The 14,676-nt window shown below is 41.0% G+C and overlaps 2 protein-coding genes across 11 annotated transcripts in view; both read left to right on the top strand.

Annotated features, from left to right (window-relative positions):
• OSBPL8 (oxysterol binding protein like 8) overlaps positions 1 to 4,973 on the top strand; it is a 100,741-nt gene extending 95,768 nt beyond the window's left edge. For all 10 annotated transcript variants that reach the window (XM_064509287.1, XM_064509280.1, XM_064509305.1 and 7 more), the window contains one exon: positions 627 to 4,973. In XM_064509287.1, coding sequence (XP_064365357.1) covers positions 627 to 762 — 136 coding nt within the window. In that variant the 3' untranslated portion in view covers positions 763 to 4,973. The remainder of the gene's footprint in view (positions 1 to 626) is intronic.
• Positions 4,974 to 5,077: 104 nt separating this feature from the next.
• On the top strand, positions 5,078 to 7,359 carry BBS10 (Bardet-Biedl syndrome 10). The gene is made up of 2 exons (XM_064509265.1): positions 5,078 to 5,295; positions 5,396 to 7,359. Exons 1-2 carry the CDS (start codon positions 5,111 to 5,113, stop codon positions 7,332 to 7,334), a joined length of 2,124 nt encoding a protein of 707 aa, XP_064365335.1. The 5' UTR covers positions 5,078 to 5,110; the 3' UTR covers positions 7,335 to 7,359.
• Positions 7,360 to 14,676: the final 7,317 nt, after the last annotated feature.

Here is a 14,676-nt window from a genome sequence, read left to right as displayed (position 1 = left end):
AACTGCATATTAGTAACTGGAGTAGCTTTTCTCAACCAATTTTTTTTAACCTAGATATGCAGATGTGAAATGTTATTTAAACACACAAAATATATACATAGTTTGTATAAGCTCGTTTGTTAAGCTTTGACTTGAACGCTTCAGTTTGAAGTGTAAAAATGTGTTTTTTATATATAGCTTGTTCATAAGCTAGTGTGGAGTTTAATTTTTTTGGTTCGTTTTTTCACGAATTTCAAGGAACAGCTCTCAGACTGACTGTATTGTAACTAAAGAGGAGGTGTTGGCTAATATTTATTGAATATGAGAAGAGAAAGTAGGACCATCAGAATAGTTTCTGTTTTCTGGTGTCCTTGACACCATTTTTGTTTGAAATGCAATCTGTGAAATGTTTGAAATAACATGCTAGTTTCCTGGCATTTGTTTTCATTGGAGAGTGGTGTGTATCTTTTTATTTTGGAGCCTTGATGTATTTAAAGGACCAAGAAAATTATCAACTACCCTTCTTCCCAACTGTTGACCAATCCTTAATATTTCATAATTTTCCTCAAAAGCTGTCTTCTTAACATGTTAGGAAATGCCAAATTGTCTAGATTGTTATTTAAAGGATGTTATTTTATGTCTTACAGGGACATTATGGCTCTACGAAATCGAGTCATTTCTAATTCACCACCTGTGGACAGCCATTTTTTGCAGCTTAAGCACTGTATCCTCATTTTACTCATGATTCTGCTACAGCTTGTCATTAATATCTTGTTCAAATAGGAAGTGTGAACAAGGGCCTTTCTGAACTGGAATGATCAAACTCTTACTGGGGACCATATTTTAAGTTGGACTAAATGATGCAATATTATCTCAAAGAGCCCTGTAGCAACAACTTACAGAACTTTGCGTCTGAGTGCATGGTTCAGTCGTACTCCCGTCTACCCAGTTGAAGTAAGAATTGTGCAAGTGCCAGTACACTCTTGTTCCTGGTGTGTGCCTCTTTCTCCGTCTCAGACATGCAACATCAGCCTTGTGTTTTATTGTTTGTCATACACTGTATTGATAAATCTTCACTATGGAATAGCTCAAATTCAAAAATTCAGAGGTCAGCCCCTATTAGTAGGGCATGTTTCCTATTTTGGTAGAATAATCAACAAGCAGAGTTTGTTACTTTGTTCTAAAACCAGTAAGTTTAAATGTAACTTTTGAAGTAGCATTCTTACTGACATTATTTGTAATGGGTGTTGAGGTAACACTGGGTGGTTGGAGGTAAACTGTTTAAGGTCAAACAAATATATTACTATAGAAAGCTCATAAGTGCTGGAAACTGGCAAGTAAAGAGCTGAAGTCTTTGAGACCTTTGCAATTGAATGTCCCCAATTTGTTTGCAGAAGTATGACAGTTTTTATTCTGAATTATGACAAGGGCTTATAAGCCAGTGGTTTTATTTTTACAATTTTTAAAACGTAAGTTTCTTCATAAAAGCATTCCTCCATCTAGTATACAGAACATGTTTTTAACAATGCAGCAGCCAAGAAGGTACTGTCTTGGTCCACGCATGCTTAAGAGTTGCAAATGTCAAGGATTTACAGTATATTTGTAAGTTTTGATAAACCGGCAGCTTTGAATTTACTGTTGTGTATGGCCACTTCACAGTCAGAAGACAGACTGCTGATATCAGGGACTCTTTCTTATTTCTGAAATAAAATGTTAACACACAAAGTTAGGTTTAGTATGTAGCTTGAGTTGAATCTTCCAAAGGAGAGACTATGCAGAACATAATTCAGCCGAACAGTCAACAGTTGACTTGCAAATGAAAATGTGTGTTTCCAAGGGGAAAGGCTTCAGAAATATTGGGATGACTAAGAACACACATACATATAAAACAAATGAGAATGAAACCCTAAGTCTCTTTTTAAATTCCTCCTTACTGCAACATATACTGTGTAACTTACTACCCTGATGCACCTATTCATTATTCTGTAGATTAATTATAAAGCTTAAATTTTGATTTAGAACCAGGGTTTTGAACATATTTTGATTTGAAGAAATATATGCATGTATACAGCTTGCAAAACTTCAGCAAAATAATTTAGTGCTAGTATTTGTCTGGTGAGTTCCTAATGCCAGTTAAGCCTTTCCACCTTTGTATCAAGTTAAAAAGGGACTGGAATAATGTAAACATACCTTCAGTAGCCCAAATGAGACAGTAGGGGATGATGAGAGGCACGATATAAAGGGCAGCCAAGTTTGTTTTCAGAGGATCCTCTCAGAAATCAAATGTATGCTGGGCAATGCAACAGTTCAGATGTCACTTTTGGCTTTTTGCCATGGGTTGGTTATTCCTCTGTGGCACCTGAGCTTATGTTCGGGCAGCCTCCCTCTCTCTTAAACTAAGCTAACATGAGGAGACTGCAAAGTTGGCTTGAGGGTAGCCACTGTCACCCTTGTAAGTCCAGTTTTGCATCCGTCTCGCCTAGTATTTAGTGAAAATACCATTTACTTACTGTCAGTCCAGCTCAAATGTTCCTGTGGCTGACATCTTCACTGCACCTCCACTTCCATTTTTTCTTTGGGCCTCAGCTCTGTAAGAGTTTATTACTGAAGTGGTCAATGGTAGCTTGTTTTGTTTACTACTTACAGCTTCGTATTACTATAGTTTGGTCTTGTTTCATTTTCTGGAACATGGTAGCTTAACCAAACAGAGTGGTCTTGTGTAAGTGGGCATGACCAAACTTGATTGGTCTATAGCTGATGAGGCAAAGTTTGTGAATGTAGAAGGGCCCTCATTATATTAAAAAAAAAAAAGAAAAAAAAGAGAGAGAAAGATCCCTAAGTTAAGTCCCTAACAGCAGAACTTGAAGTTGTTAGCAGTATAAAAGATGGCATAATGAAAAGGAAAGCAGAGTATTCTAATATGAATTTAAAGCTCTCAGCACTTAATTAGATCATTCATTATATCATTCAAATGTCAAAATTTTACCTCTTTTAGGATCTGTTACAGGTCCCTAAGTGTACTTTGTACATGGGAGGGATACATAAGGATATGAGGGAGGTAAAAATAAATTAAGAATTTGGGCAATAGCTTAAATCCCCTAAAAGAGTAGTCTGCTAAATTTTTGCTGCTGAAGCTCGTGACTGATAGTTAAAAATATTTTATCTCCCTTGTAAATAGAAATGTCCTTCTGTCCCTTCATGTTGGTTTTAATCACTTCTATTCAAGGTCAGTTAATAACCCAGTCTGGATGTAATTTTACAAGAACTAGATGGTATTTTCCTTTTCCACTTCATTTGTAAGTTATGTTCTACACAGTCAAAACTTTTTGAAGTAAAAGCTGCAGACTTCTGCTTTGACTGAATGATTACTGAAATACTAAAAAGCACATTTAAAGGTGGGTAATTCCTATTTTGCTGGGTTTTGTATAATGCTTCTTCATGTGAATGGAACTAAGGAATTTCTTGCCTGTTTTTTTTTATAGTACAGCTGGTTGCAGGTCTTGTTTATGAAGCCTTTTCTCTAGCACATCCCCATTGTCCTATTTTACCGTGATGTGTAGCTGATCTTGAATATTACTTACCTAAGACCTAACTATGCTCATAGTCATAAAAAAGATTGTACAGTTTGCAGATGTTTGAGGGCAGTGGCCTCCAGCTAGTTTTTAATGTTCAAAACAGCACTTACTTTCACACTTGATTTTACTATTTTTTTTTCTTGTACAGGAAATAAGATATTTTCAGAGTTTGTTGCCATGGTAGGGGTTTTTTGTTTGTCTTTTTTTTTTTTTTTTTTTCTTCAAAAGCACTCTAAGCCTTTAATTTGCCATTTAGGTACAGATGACCTAAAGATAAAAAGAGTAAATATGTCATGTGAAATGTAGCAAGTACCATCTACTGCTAGAAGTGATACTTCTTGCATTTCACATGTTGATTACTTTAAAATAGTAGATGTTACTTATAAGAGTATAGCATGTTTCCTCCCCCCTAAAAACTGTTAAAGACATAATTTGAAAGGTTGTCCTATAATATGTTGTGATTGTGGTTTCTTTTTCTTTTTTCCTTTGTTTGCTGCCTTTCTGTGCCTTTGGGAAACTTTGCCAGACTGGTGTTTATGAAACAGAATTTAGATTCAATGTTTGGTATAGTTACCTGAAGGGTATTACTTCACCACTGTTTGTGTAAATAACATGTAACAAGGATGCTGTACATCTGTAAGTTTTAATTGTTGTATTGTAAGGGTATCCCAAAATCACTGACAATTTATCCGATACTCAACTATTGTAAACAGTGCCTTCTTGATGGTTTCTTGCTGTTCTGAGGTATGTGTGGATGATTGTCAAGCTTGTGCCATATGTAACATCCCATGTTTTGTGAAGGCTTTTTTTTTTGAAAACTAACTTTCCTGCTTAGTCAGATTCTCTCTCGCCTAAAAAAACAACAAACAAACTCTTAACGTGTTCCTTCCCTCTTCTGGCCGGCAAGCCGTGACTGTAGACCTTTTCGCATCTTTTGGTGTTTGATACAATTAAGCTGCAAGTTTGTTTGTGGTATTACAGAAATGGCTGTAACACAGTAACATCACAGACATAGCCTCCCACGTTTGTTCTTCACCTAATTTCTAAAGAAAAGAAAAACTGGAAGAAGTGGATATTTCTTAGGGTGTGTAGTGCACAGCTACACCTACATCTTGTGTAAATTTTCAGATATTCAGATCTGTGACCACAGTACCAAACGCCTGTGTTTGACTAAGTGGGAAAAGCAGTTTTTAAAGGACAGAGCCTGTCGTTATTTATTTGTTTCTGCTCCGTTTCCTTAGTTCCCGCGCTGTTCGTAGCTCCGGCCTGGCCCTTTCTCTTCCCTGTGTGTAACGGCCCCCGACCGTTGCTCGCGCTGTCCCTGCCCGGCCGTGCGGGCACCCAGGCGGCGCCCCTTCCCCTCCCCGGCGCGCGCCGCGCTGCCCGCGGCAGCCGCCCCAATAAAGACGTGTCGCACCACCTGTCTCGTCTCTGTGCGTCGACCAACTGCCCGCCGCGCCTGCGCGGGACCCTTCATTCCCCCCCCCCCCCCCCCCGACCGTTGGGCCGGGCCGGGCGGCGCGCGACGTGCTTGGGGGAGGGGGCAGGACGGCGCCATGGCGGCGCCGCTGGAGCTGGGGCGGCTGGCGCAGGAGGCGGCGGCGCTGGCGGGCGCCGTGCGTGGCTGCCTGGGCCCGCGGGGCGGGCGGGCGCTGCTGGCGCTGCCCAGCGGCGCAGTGGTGCTCACGCGCGACGGGCGGCGCCTGCTCGAGGCGCTGAGCCTGGAGGCGCCGACGGCCAGGTACCGCCGCGGCCGCCCTCCGCGGCCGGGGGAGGAGGGGGCGGCGGTTGGGGCGCGTGACGGCGGTTGGCCCCGCGTAACGGCGTGTCTCGCCCCGCAGGATGATGGTGGCGAGCGCCTGCCGGCTCCGCGGCGCGACGGGGGACGGCGCCAAGACGTTCGTGGTGCTGCTGGCCGCCGCGCTGCGCGGGCTGCGGGCCGCGCTGGCGGGCACGGGGCGGCGGCGGGCGGCACGGGCGCTGCGGGCCCTGGCGGCCCCGGTGCTGGGGCGGGCGGCGGCGGCGCTGCGGCGGCACGCGGTGCCGGGCGGCGGCGCGGCGCTGGAGGCGCTGCTCGAGGCCTACCTGAGCGGCCGCGTAGGGCCGGCGGAGCGGCGCCCGCTGGCGCGGCTGTGCCGCGAGTACTGCGAGCGCTGCGCGCCGCGGGAGGCGGCCCGCGCCGAGGCGCTGCGGCTGGCGGGCCGGCACTTCGCGGAGCTGCACGCCGCCGTGGCCGGCCTGCCCCTGGCCAGCTCCCGCATCCTCCCCGGGCTGCTGCTGCGCAGGGACTTCGGCGCCTACTGCCCGGCGCGGGGGGAGCTGGCGGCCGTCGTGGTCACCCAGCCCCTCCACGCCGGCCCGGCCGCCCCCGGCGTCGAGCTGGTGGTCGAGTCGGAGGGGCGGTTTCAGGCCTGCCAGCGCTGGGCCGCCGGGAGGACGAAGGCCGTGATGAGGCGCTTGCAGAGCAATAACGTGAAGCTGCTGCTGTCGAGCGTGAAACAACACGAAGTAGTCCTCTACTTTGCAAAACTCTATGGCATATCTGTCGTCGAGTGTTTATCATCGGAAGAGATCGCCCTTGTCCGCGAAATCACGGGTATCTCACCTTTTACGCCTTCTTGTGATGACATGCATAGAGAAATCACCGAAATTGCAGTGACAGCGTTTTGTCAGCCCTTGCTGCTTGGCTCAGAGAGATACGTTCACCTTGGCTTCGCCAGCACGTGTGCCTTTCAGCCTCATTGCCTAATTCTCTGTGGGCCAGCCCATGGTGTTAATGAGCAACATGCTGCTGCTTTTCAGGGGGCATTTAAAATGCTCGAGCAGCTGTTTAAAAGCGTTGAACAGAGGGAGGAGTGTGAAGCGGAAGGTGAAGGCCAGAATGAAACCTCAGATATCTGTGGTTGGCATTTTTCCGCTACTCAGAAGCAACTCCTAATAAGAAACGTCTCCTGTAATGGTAGTCAGGGTTCTGAACATCAACTGAAAACAGGTAGGGGTGAAGCAGACACACAGATTGTAGAGTCTGATTTACAGGGAGGTGAAAATCCAGCATGTGTGCAAACGGACTTGCAAATGTCCTCAAGTCCTGTCTTGCCCATCAAAGAATTAAGTGCTCTCACTGTCAGAGATAGCTCTTCGGGAGATGTGCAGAAACTACATCCAGAATGGAAGCATCCAGATGAAGTTCATAAGAATTGTAGAAGTGATTTAGTTGTGGACAATCAAAAGAATAGTAGCACTGCTGCAGTGGATGCAGATAATGCTAATACAGTTGTGTCTGAGCACTTAGATGTTGATAAAGATACAGAGAAAATTAGCTGTAATATAGTTCTATGTAAACATGGAAAGAGTTGTACAAGTAGCGGACAGAATTATTCCAACTTGATTGTAGAAGCAGGGTCAGTTTTGCCAGTAGGAGGTAACTTTGAAATCCTGTTACATTATTATATTCGGCACTATGCAAAACAGTGTCAAGAGTCAGTAGTCACTGATATATCTAATGTAATTGCGGATGCGTTGCTAAGCATTCCTAAGTCTCTGTACAGGACAGCAGAAGGAAACAGCTTTAACAAATTCTATCTTAAAGCCATAGATGCACTCAGGAAAAATGAGCCACTGCCTATGAATCAGAAAGGCTTTGAATCAGTGTATTGTAAATACCAGTTAGTAATTTCAGTTCTCAGTTGTATTAGTGAGCTTCTCACTATTGACTTAATAATTGGTGTTAAGCGGCCGCTGCAAAAAATTGAGGATAATGACTCGGAAGATGATTTCTGAAAACAATAAAGAACTTTTTTGGTTTTGTGTTTTTGTGTTCTCTGGTCAAATGGACATGTCCCAGAGTTCAGTACAAGAGGTTAAATGTAGGTTTTTTCCTCTTAGAATTAAAGGAAGAAGAAGGAGGCAGATCAGCTGAGATTTGGGGGAAACACTGTTGTGAACAGCACAACTTGAAGTTTCAAGCATGAGAAAATGTAATTCTGAGTGTAGCTGATTCCCACTGCAGAACATGTACACTGTCTTCTCCATCATTGTGCAGAGGATCCTGTGTACGCTTCTCTCCAAGGGTGAACTTTGCCTCTTTTTGAGGTTTGAGTATTTATGCAGGTTAGATGCAATTAGTTTTCCTGACAAGTTACTTGTAAGACAGGCACTTGAACTTGCATGTTCAAAGGAAGTTCAGATTTTTCTTTTTAATATTGGTAGTCTTCATAGTAAGATGAATTGAATGAGATTTTAGATAAAAAGGTGGTTTTGTCTATATTGTATTTTTGAATACAGTGGGAAAAAGATAACTGTGATGTTAGTCCGTTCAGTGTTAAGACAGCAAGTGATAGGCTACTGCAGTATATCCTAATGGAAGAATTTTCTGTTCTGATGGGAAATCAAGCATTTTTATCCTCCATCGAGTTTGCTTCAGTCAAACTAGTAATGTTAAATAGAAATTCATATTATGACTAACCAGCATTCACTCTGACAAATTAAGTTATGTGACATTATTTAGTACAGCTAGTCATTTTTAGCTATTTGGGATTGAGGTGTTTTGCTACTATAAAAGCAGGCTGCGTAGTCATGGGGAAAATATACAGGCAGTAATATGGTTTTATGTGAAAAAGCTTCTGAGACAGCATTCCAGTACAGACTTTGTCATCAGGGATTTTACTGTTTTTCCCCCGCCTCTCCCCCCAGGATTTTCATCCTAATAAAATTTGCTTTCACTCAGTATCACCTGGATGTCAATACACCCCTTTTTCAGCTGTGTCTTAAAAACTTGGTTGGATTTTTGAGTCAACGAGCAGCTATAACTGATAAAGGTGTCACATTCATTCTCTGTGCAATTGCAAGTATTACGTAATACAACAACGGGGATTTTTTAATCTGCCATTAAATAAAATTGAGTGAGGACATTTAAAATCGTAGGCAAAAATCACATTTTTTTATCTACTGTACCTGAGGGGATTACAACTGAAAATCAGATTTTCCTTCCATTAATTTGTGTTGTATTCCAGACTGTGGATCAAACACTGTTGGTGAGTTTTCTCCTCTGTTGACACGTCTGACCTACTGCCATCAGCGCCAGAGCTGACCCCAGTTGTAAAGGCTCTGTTGCCCAGTTGGGGACCATACTCAGGCTGGCACGCTCCCTCACCAACTTCCTCATGACTGTGTTAGCACTTGTCAGACTCTTAAGCCTTGGCTGAAACTATTCAAGACTTTTTGTAGATACTGCAAATTTTAAAGCTATCTAAGAAGTCTAATTTGCCCTTTGACAGGTGGCACGGAGACAGTTATCAGAGTGATCTCATGACATCGTGGCAGGGACTTGCTGGGCCCAGCAGATGTGTTTAGTCAGTCAAAACTACAATGAGCGGTATGTTTGGGCTTGCACGAAGGTTGCACAAGCCTAGATTTTTTTTCTTGCAGTGTTTCCCAGAGATTTTTTCAACTTTGCGCTTGCATATGGGTTGATGTCCATGCAAAGTGAAAGTAAGGTGCATCTGAACAAGTGGGCTGATTCTGGTACGTACTTAAAATACAGTGTAACGTACAGGGACGCTGGTGGTGATAGTCTTAAATTAGAATGGTTTTAGCAAATCTTTATGTTTAACTCTCCTTTCTGAAGATCTTGTCAATCCTGCATATCTTACCATGCTTGAAATGCATCAGAATATTTTAAAGCCCTCACCCCAGTCACAAAGAATGTAGGTGCATCTTAAGCAAGACAATCCTGTTTGTCAGATGACAGATTCATTTATACAGGCAGGTAACTTAAAAAAAAATACAGCAAAAAAAGGAAAGGTTTGACTTTAAAAACTATGTGTAATAGTGTATGGTCCATACAGTAAGACTAGAAATTGCAACTGCATCTTGCACCCAGCAGCAGCTCTTGAGAATGAGAATAAGCTATTTACTTGGCAAGGACAGTGCTTTTTATTTGTTGGTTTGGGTGGTAGTCAAGTCTCAACACAGTTTTTTTGGGCAGCGCTGCCTGTTTTTTTAGCAGGCACAAGCATATGGGACCGCACTGGGATGGCCTAAATTCTACGAGTGTTCCCGCAGCTGTCTTTTTCCTTTGACTAACTCCAGGCAGCTCACTGCTTAGCACCTTCCTTAGGCCCTTCCAACTGACCTCCAAGGACAGCACCACCCCATTTACCAAGTGGGTAAAACCGACTTCTCTGGTGGAAGTTAGACAATAAAGTATGGTACATATGGTCTTACATTTTCTTTCATGCGCAATGGATTACTGACATTTAAGCATTTTTGGCACCTCTGGCAATAGAGAGTATTGCTAATAGGAACCAGTTGCAACAAAGAATATTATTCCATTGTGTAATAACTCAGGCACTATCGAGTGGCATTTGCAAGAGGGAGTAGGGGAATACAGTTTTTTGTTTAGGAGCAAATGATAAATGATGTATCTCATGCTGGGAAGTGTAAGTGGCCAAAAAGCCAGCTACCATTTCTGTGAAGAAATGTTACCTACCTTATGGTCAACAGAAAGGCCCAGGCCAATAAAATCAATTAGGCACTTCGTTCCCCATTAATTTCAATAGGACATAGGTGCCATAATGCTATGGTGGATTTGGGTCCAAATGAAAATTCTCCTTTAGAAATAGGTGTGAGGTTTAATACTAATGGTGAAATTAGTAAATTCAGCTGCGTTCTCTTTTTAGTACATTTATGCATAGCTAGCTGAAAAGGTTTATTTTTTTTTGTTGCATTTAACCCAAAAGCTGTCAGGGGTTATCTTAAGACAGGACTAAATGCAAATATGCCTTTTGTTGTATAGCAGCATAGTTATGGTAATTTTATATTGTTTCTGTAAAGAGCTTTGTAAGAGTCCACAGGTGAGTGATTAAGCATACCATGTGAGAAGATGAAAGAAGATTAAATTCTTAACTTACATATATCCCCTTGACTTCACTGGAATTGCATTCACCTGAGCCTGTACTAAATTTTTGTTATGTAGCAAGTTTGCTATTAGAGGTAGAGACTTCCCTTTTTGATTACTAATTTTATATCTATAAATGTTTTGGTTAATTAGTCCCCTTGTGGCTTTTTTGGCAAGGTTCTTTTAAATCTCTTGTTAAGAGAGAATCTATTTCAATATTAAACTAAAGAGATTTTTGCAATTGAATTCTCTTGAAATCTAAGAAATATGTTAACATTTTCATCTTGAGTAAGAACAAAGATTGAATATGAGCTTTATTTGCTATGCTGTTTATCACATTATTACTAATAGGACTGAAAAAATGAAGAGAATACTCTTTGAATTTATAAATTAGTTTTGGAAATGCGTTGGCTGTAATTAACACAATTATAATTTTGGAGTAGCATTTTGTGTAAGGCATCATTTGTATTTTGTTAAAGAAACTAGAAATAGATATTTGGATCTAGGATTATACAAATTACTTCCCTGTGAGACTATTAAACCAATAATTACATTCAGGAATAAGAATTTTCATTTTAGCATTCCAAAACTAAAAATAATGACAGCAAAAATGAAAGAGATTTACTATATAGTATCTGCTTGTTCATGATATAATTCAATAAAAGACTAGACTCAGGAAGGAATGCTTATGCCTGTGATAGATGGGAAGACAAGAGCTGAGCAATGCACTCTTTGTTGTAAAACACTCTTGGCAAAAAGAATACAAAATAATTGTGCTGTAGAAAATGCTGGTTCAGCAGACAGTTTATTTCTCATGAAATCACTAGCAGATAAAAGAACTGCTACACTGAAGCTGTTATTCAGTGCAGGATTAAGGGCACACCCGCAATACTGCTTCCTGTGTGGCTGCATCCTAAACCATCTACAGCAGAGCTCACTATAAACTGTAAATTTCCATTAAGGTGTTTAAAGAATGTATTGTTTTACAGAAAAGAAGCTGTAACCTATTCATATTTTGCAAATTCCAATAAAACAATCCAGCATGGTGATCTATCTTTTTGTAATAACTGTGACCTACTTTCAGTGGGTGTCTTCATTTTCCAGACTAAGCATCTGATTAAATATTACCTTAAAATGTAAATGCACAGAGTGAACATGTGGCAGGGATTTCTCTGTGTATGCGGAAAAAGGCAGCTCCAGATGAGAGTTACATCCATTGAGATTTTAACGTTAGACTTGATACGTGTCTGGTATCATGTAGGAGGATTATATTTATGCTTTGGTGCAATGAAAGTCATTGTAGAAGTAAGTGAATTATATTCACGAGGGAAATAAACTGTATAGGGTCCATTTCCTAAAGCCAGAAACATTCTGAGGCTCCTAAACACCAATGCAGTATCAAAAGCAGTACAAGATAGCTTAACTTTATAGTGCTGCAAAAATTGTAACTATTGTTAGGGTTGACAGTATTAGAGATGTTTATTGGCAAGCGTGGGATTGTGGATTGGCTTTTTTAATCAGCTGGGCAGCTGTGGCAACAGAATCTTGAGGGCCTGTTCCGCCAGCGGCAGGACTGATCCTGCGATTCGTCTTGGCACTAGTGATAGCTCTGCACTAAGGGCATTTTAGCAGTCATTTGTTGCTCCACTTTTGAATGTTTTTAGTATATGTACCTTAAAGCAATCTGTTGTTTTGGTGTGACTTGTGTGTTTTTAGTTCATACAACAAAGTAAAGGATTGCTTATTTAATTCCTTGATTGATTAATTTGTATATGTGAAACCTTTTTTGGTAACTGGACATGTGTGAACAGTTTAAGATTTTGGTACATTAAGGAAATTTCTTAGTACAAAGTACTCAGTACTTTCCATTATGAAAGTCAGTTTTTAACATTTGTGATTCAGCCTGAATGCTTTCTTTGGCAGAAATTTCCCCACACTGTAAAGGAGTGACCGCTTCCTGCTGACTTACTTGGAAAATTTTGGCCAAACAATTCGATTGTTTCCAAAAAAGGAATTAGAAAAAAATACTTTGTTTTGCCTGAATTTTGTATGTTTGATCTTTTGTTTGGACTTCTCTACAATCCCTGTTTCAATCCTGGGAGGACAGTTCTCTAGCTTCTCCACCAAGAGAGCTGGAAAGAAATCTGAACCTGTGAGTGAAAAGATCTGAACCAAAATCTTCCACTTCCTGTTCTGCACCTCTGAAATGTGCTCCTGCACTGTCTTCTTACCAGATTTATGTTGGTGATATGTATGCACTGAAAAGATTCAAAACCTGCTCAGTCACATATAAGAGAAGCCCTACTGTGCCTTACATGTGATACAGTTCAGTTTACTTAAGTGTTAATCCCTAGGGATGAGCTTTGCAAGCCATGATTTGTGTGAGTGGAGGGATTTTGTCAAATTTTCAAACAACTGGTGCTTATAATACAGCAAGTATTGGAAATCAGAATTTGTAGTAAATTCCCTGTAATCTGAGACATTACTATCACCTTGCAAGTTTTTCTAAGTCTTGATGGTTATTAGGAAGTGGTATCAGTCCCATTTTGTTTTAGGACCTTCCTATACTTTTGAAGTTTGCCACCTTGGCCATAATCCTAAGTGTTGTAGAAGATATGGCCTGGATCTGTGAAAAGGAGCTGATCTGTAAACAAGCAGGAAGCAGGAAATTTTCCCTTCTTGTATCATTTGGTCATTGCTTCTACACTCTGTTTGACTGCAGAGGTCTTGAGATAATATAATAAAATAATAACTCCAGGGAAAGATGGATGTGAGCAAAGGAGGGGCAAGAATAAGAAAAGGCAGTAGGTGATAGGTCCCAGTTCAAAAGGAAGAGAGGGACTGCAGATACAAAGGGGAAAGATGAAGGTTGAATCAGAAATAGAGCAAAGAGAAGGACTGCCGTATAGAAGGAAGAATTAAGAGACTCAGCTATGTAAATGGGAAGAAGCAGCCACAACTTCCACACTGCCTGCCCTGGAGATGCAATAACAAAAGCAAGAAATTATGTTCTGCTCTTCCCTTGAAAGAGTAGCAAAGATGGTTGCCAAATGGAAAAAAAGAAATATGTGAAACTAACTTTCTCCTGTACCAGAGTATGAGGTTAGCCACCTCCTGAAGTGTTGCAGAGAACAGGAAAGCATTAGGAGCCCTGGAGGCAGCCTGTCTGTGTCCGTCACGGCAGTCTGGGCTGTAAACTTGCAACAACCTGAGATAACAATTCAGATTTCTAAGCGTATTACTGAAGCTCAAAGAACCTAGAGATGGAGGCAGAAATTGCTGGGTGTGGATTTGATTTATTTAGAATAGCTTGTCCTAACTGGTCTTAGACTCTGGAATGTCTTTTGATTTTCAGATACTTAAAAGATACTCACTAAAATCATCAATAATACTCCATTTTGCTCCCCAGACCCAGTGGCAAGGGGTTCCAGGCAATTACTTGTGTCTGGAAAATACTGGGCAAGTGAATGTTGCAAGTCACGCAGTAAATAGCACAGGATTGTAATGGGAAGGTTTGGAGCCTAGAAGCTACTAGATTCATTGCTTTGAAAATAATTATGCCAACTCTTATTGGAGTCATAAATCAACATCTGATAAATTTGCTGTTTGCTAGGCTTTAGATAATTAATCTAAATTTACTTGTGTTGAAGTGCAGAAAGCCTGTCTAGGACCTGTATACTTATTTTACATAGCAAAATATTACAAGAGTTCAGTGCTTTAGCCTCCTTATTGAATTATACGAAAAAAACCCCTGATTTTTCTTCATAGTTCTGACTTCTTATATGACTGAAAAATTTGAATGGAGAAAATTACTCTAAAAATCTAAATTTTCCAGCATCTCATATACCCATCTCTTTTTGATAGTGTCCTATTTATTTAATAGCTGTCACTCATGACCGCAAAGAAAAGACTGATGGTTCATCCTCCACTGAAAGCAGGAATTTTACTTCTGCATATTCAGACCGCAAACCTCTAATCCTCTAATTCTAAACAGAAGATATTAAATTTACAGATATCAGACCAATATAATTGATTACGTATACTTTGGAATGGAAGATGATCTATACCAGTTTTTTTCTAGTAAATAGTTCTCGTTGTTTTTCCTCCTGAAAAAAGATGGTTAAAATAAAATGCATGAACAAGAGCATAGATCTTGTTTTTGCAATTAGCAACATCTTGCTATTGCATTAAACATGCTTGAGATTTAACCATTCATTTTGTGGT

Source organism: Dromaius novaehollandiae, chromosome 1 (assembly GCF_036370855.1).
Source record: "Dromaius novaehollandiae isolate bDroNov1 chromosome 1, bDroNov1.hap1, whole genome shotgun sequence".
In the NCBI taxonomy this organism is placed as follows: Eukaryota; Metazoa; Chordata; class Aves; order Casuariiformes; family Dromaiidae; genus Dromaius; species Dromaius novaehollandiae.
Note: the sequence above shows the minus strand (reverse complement) of the source record. Positions and strands in the feature narration are given on the sequence as shown.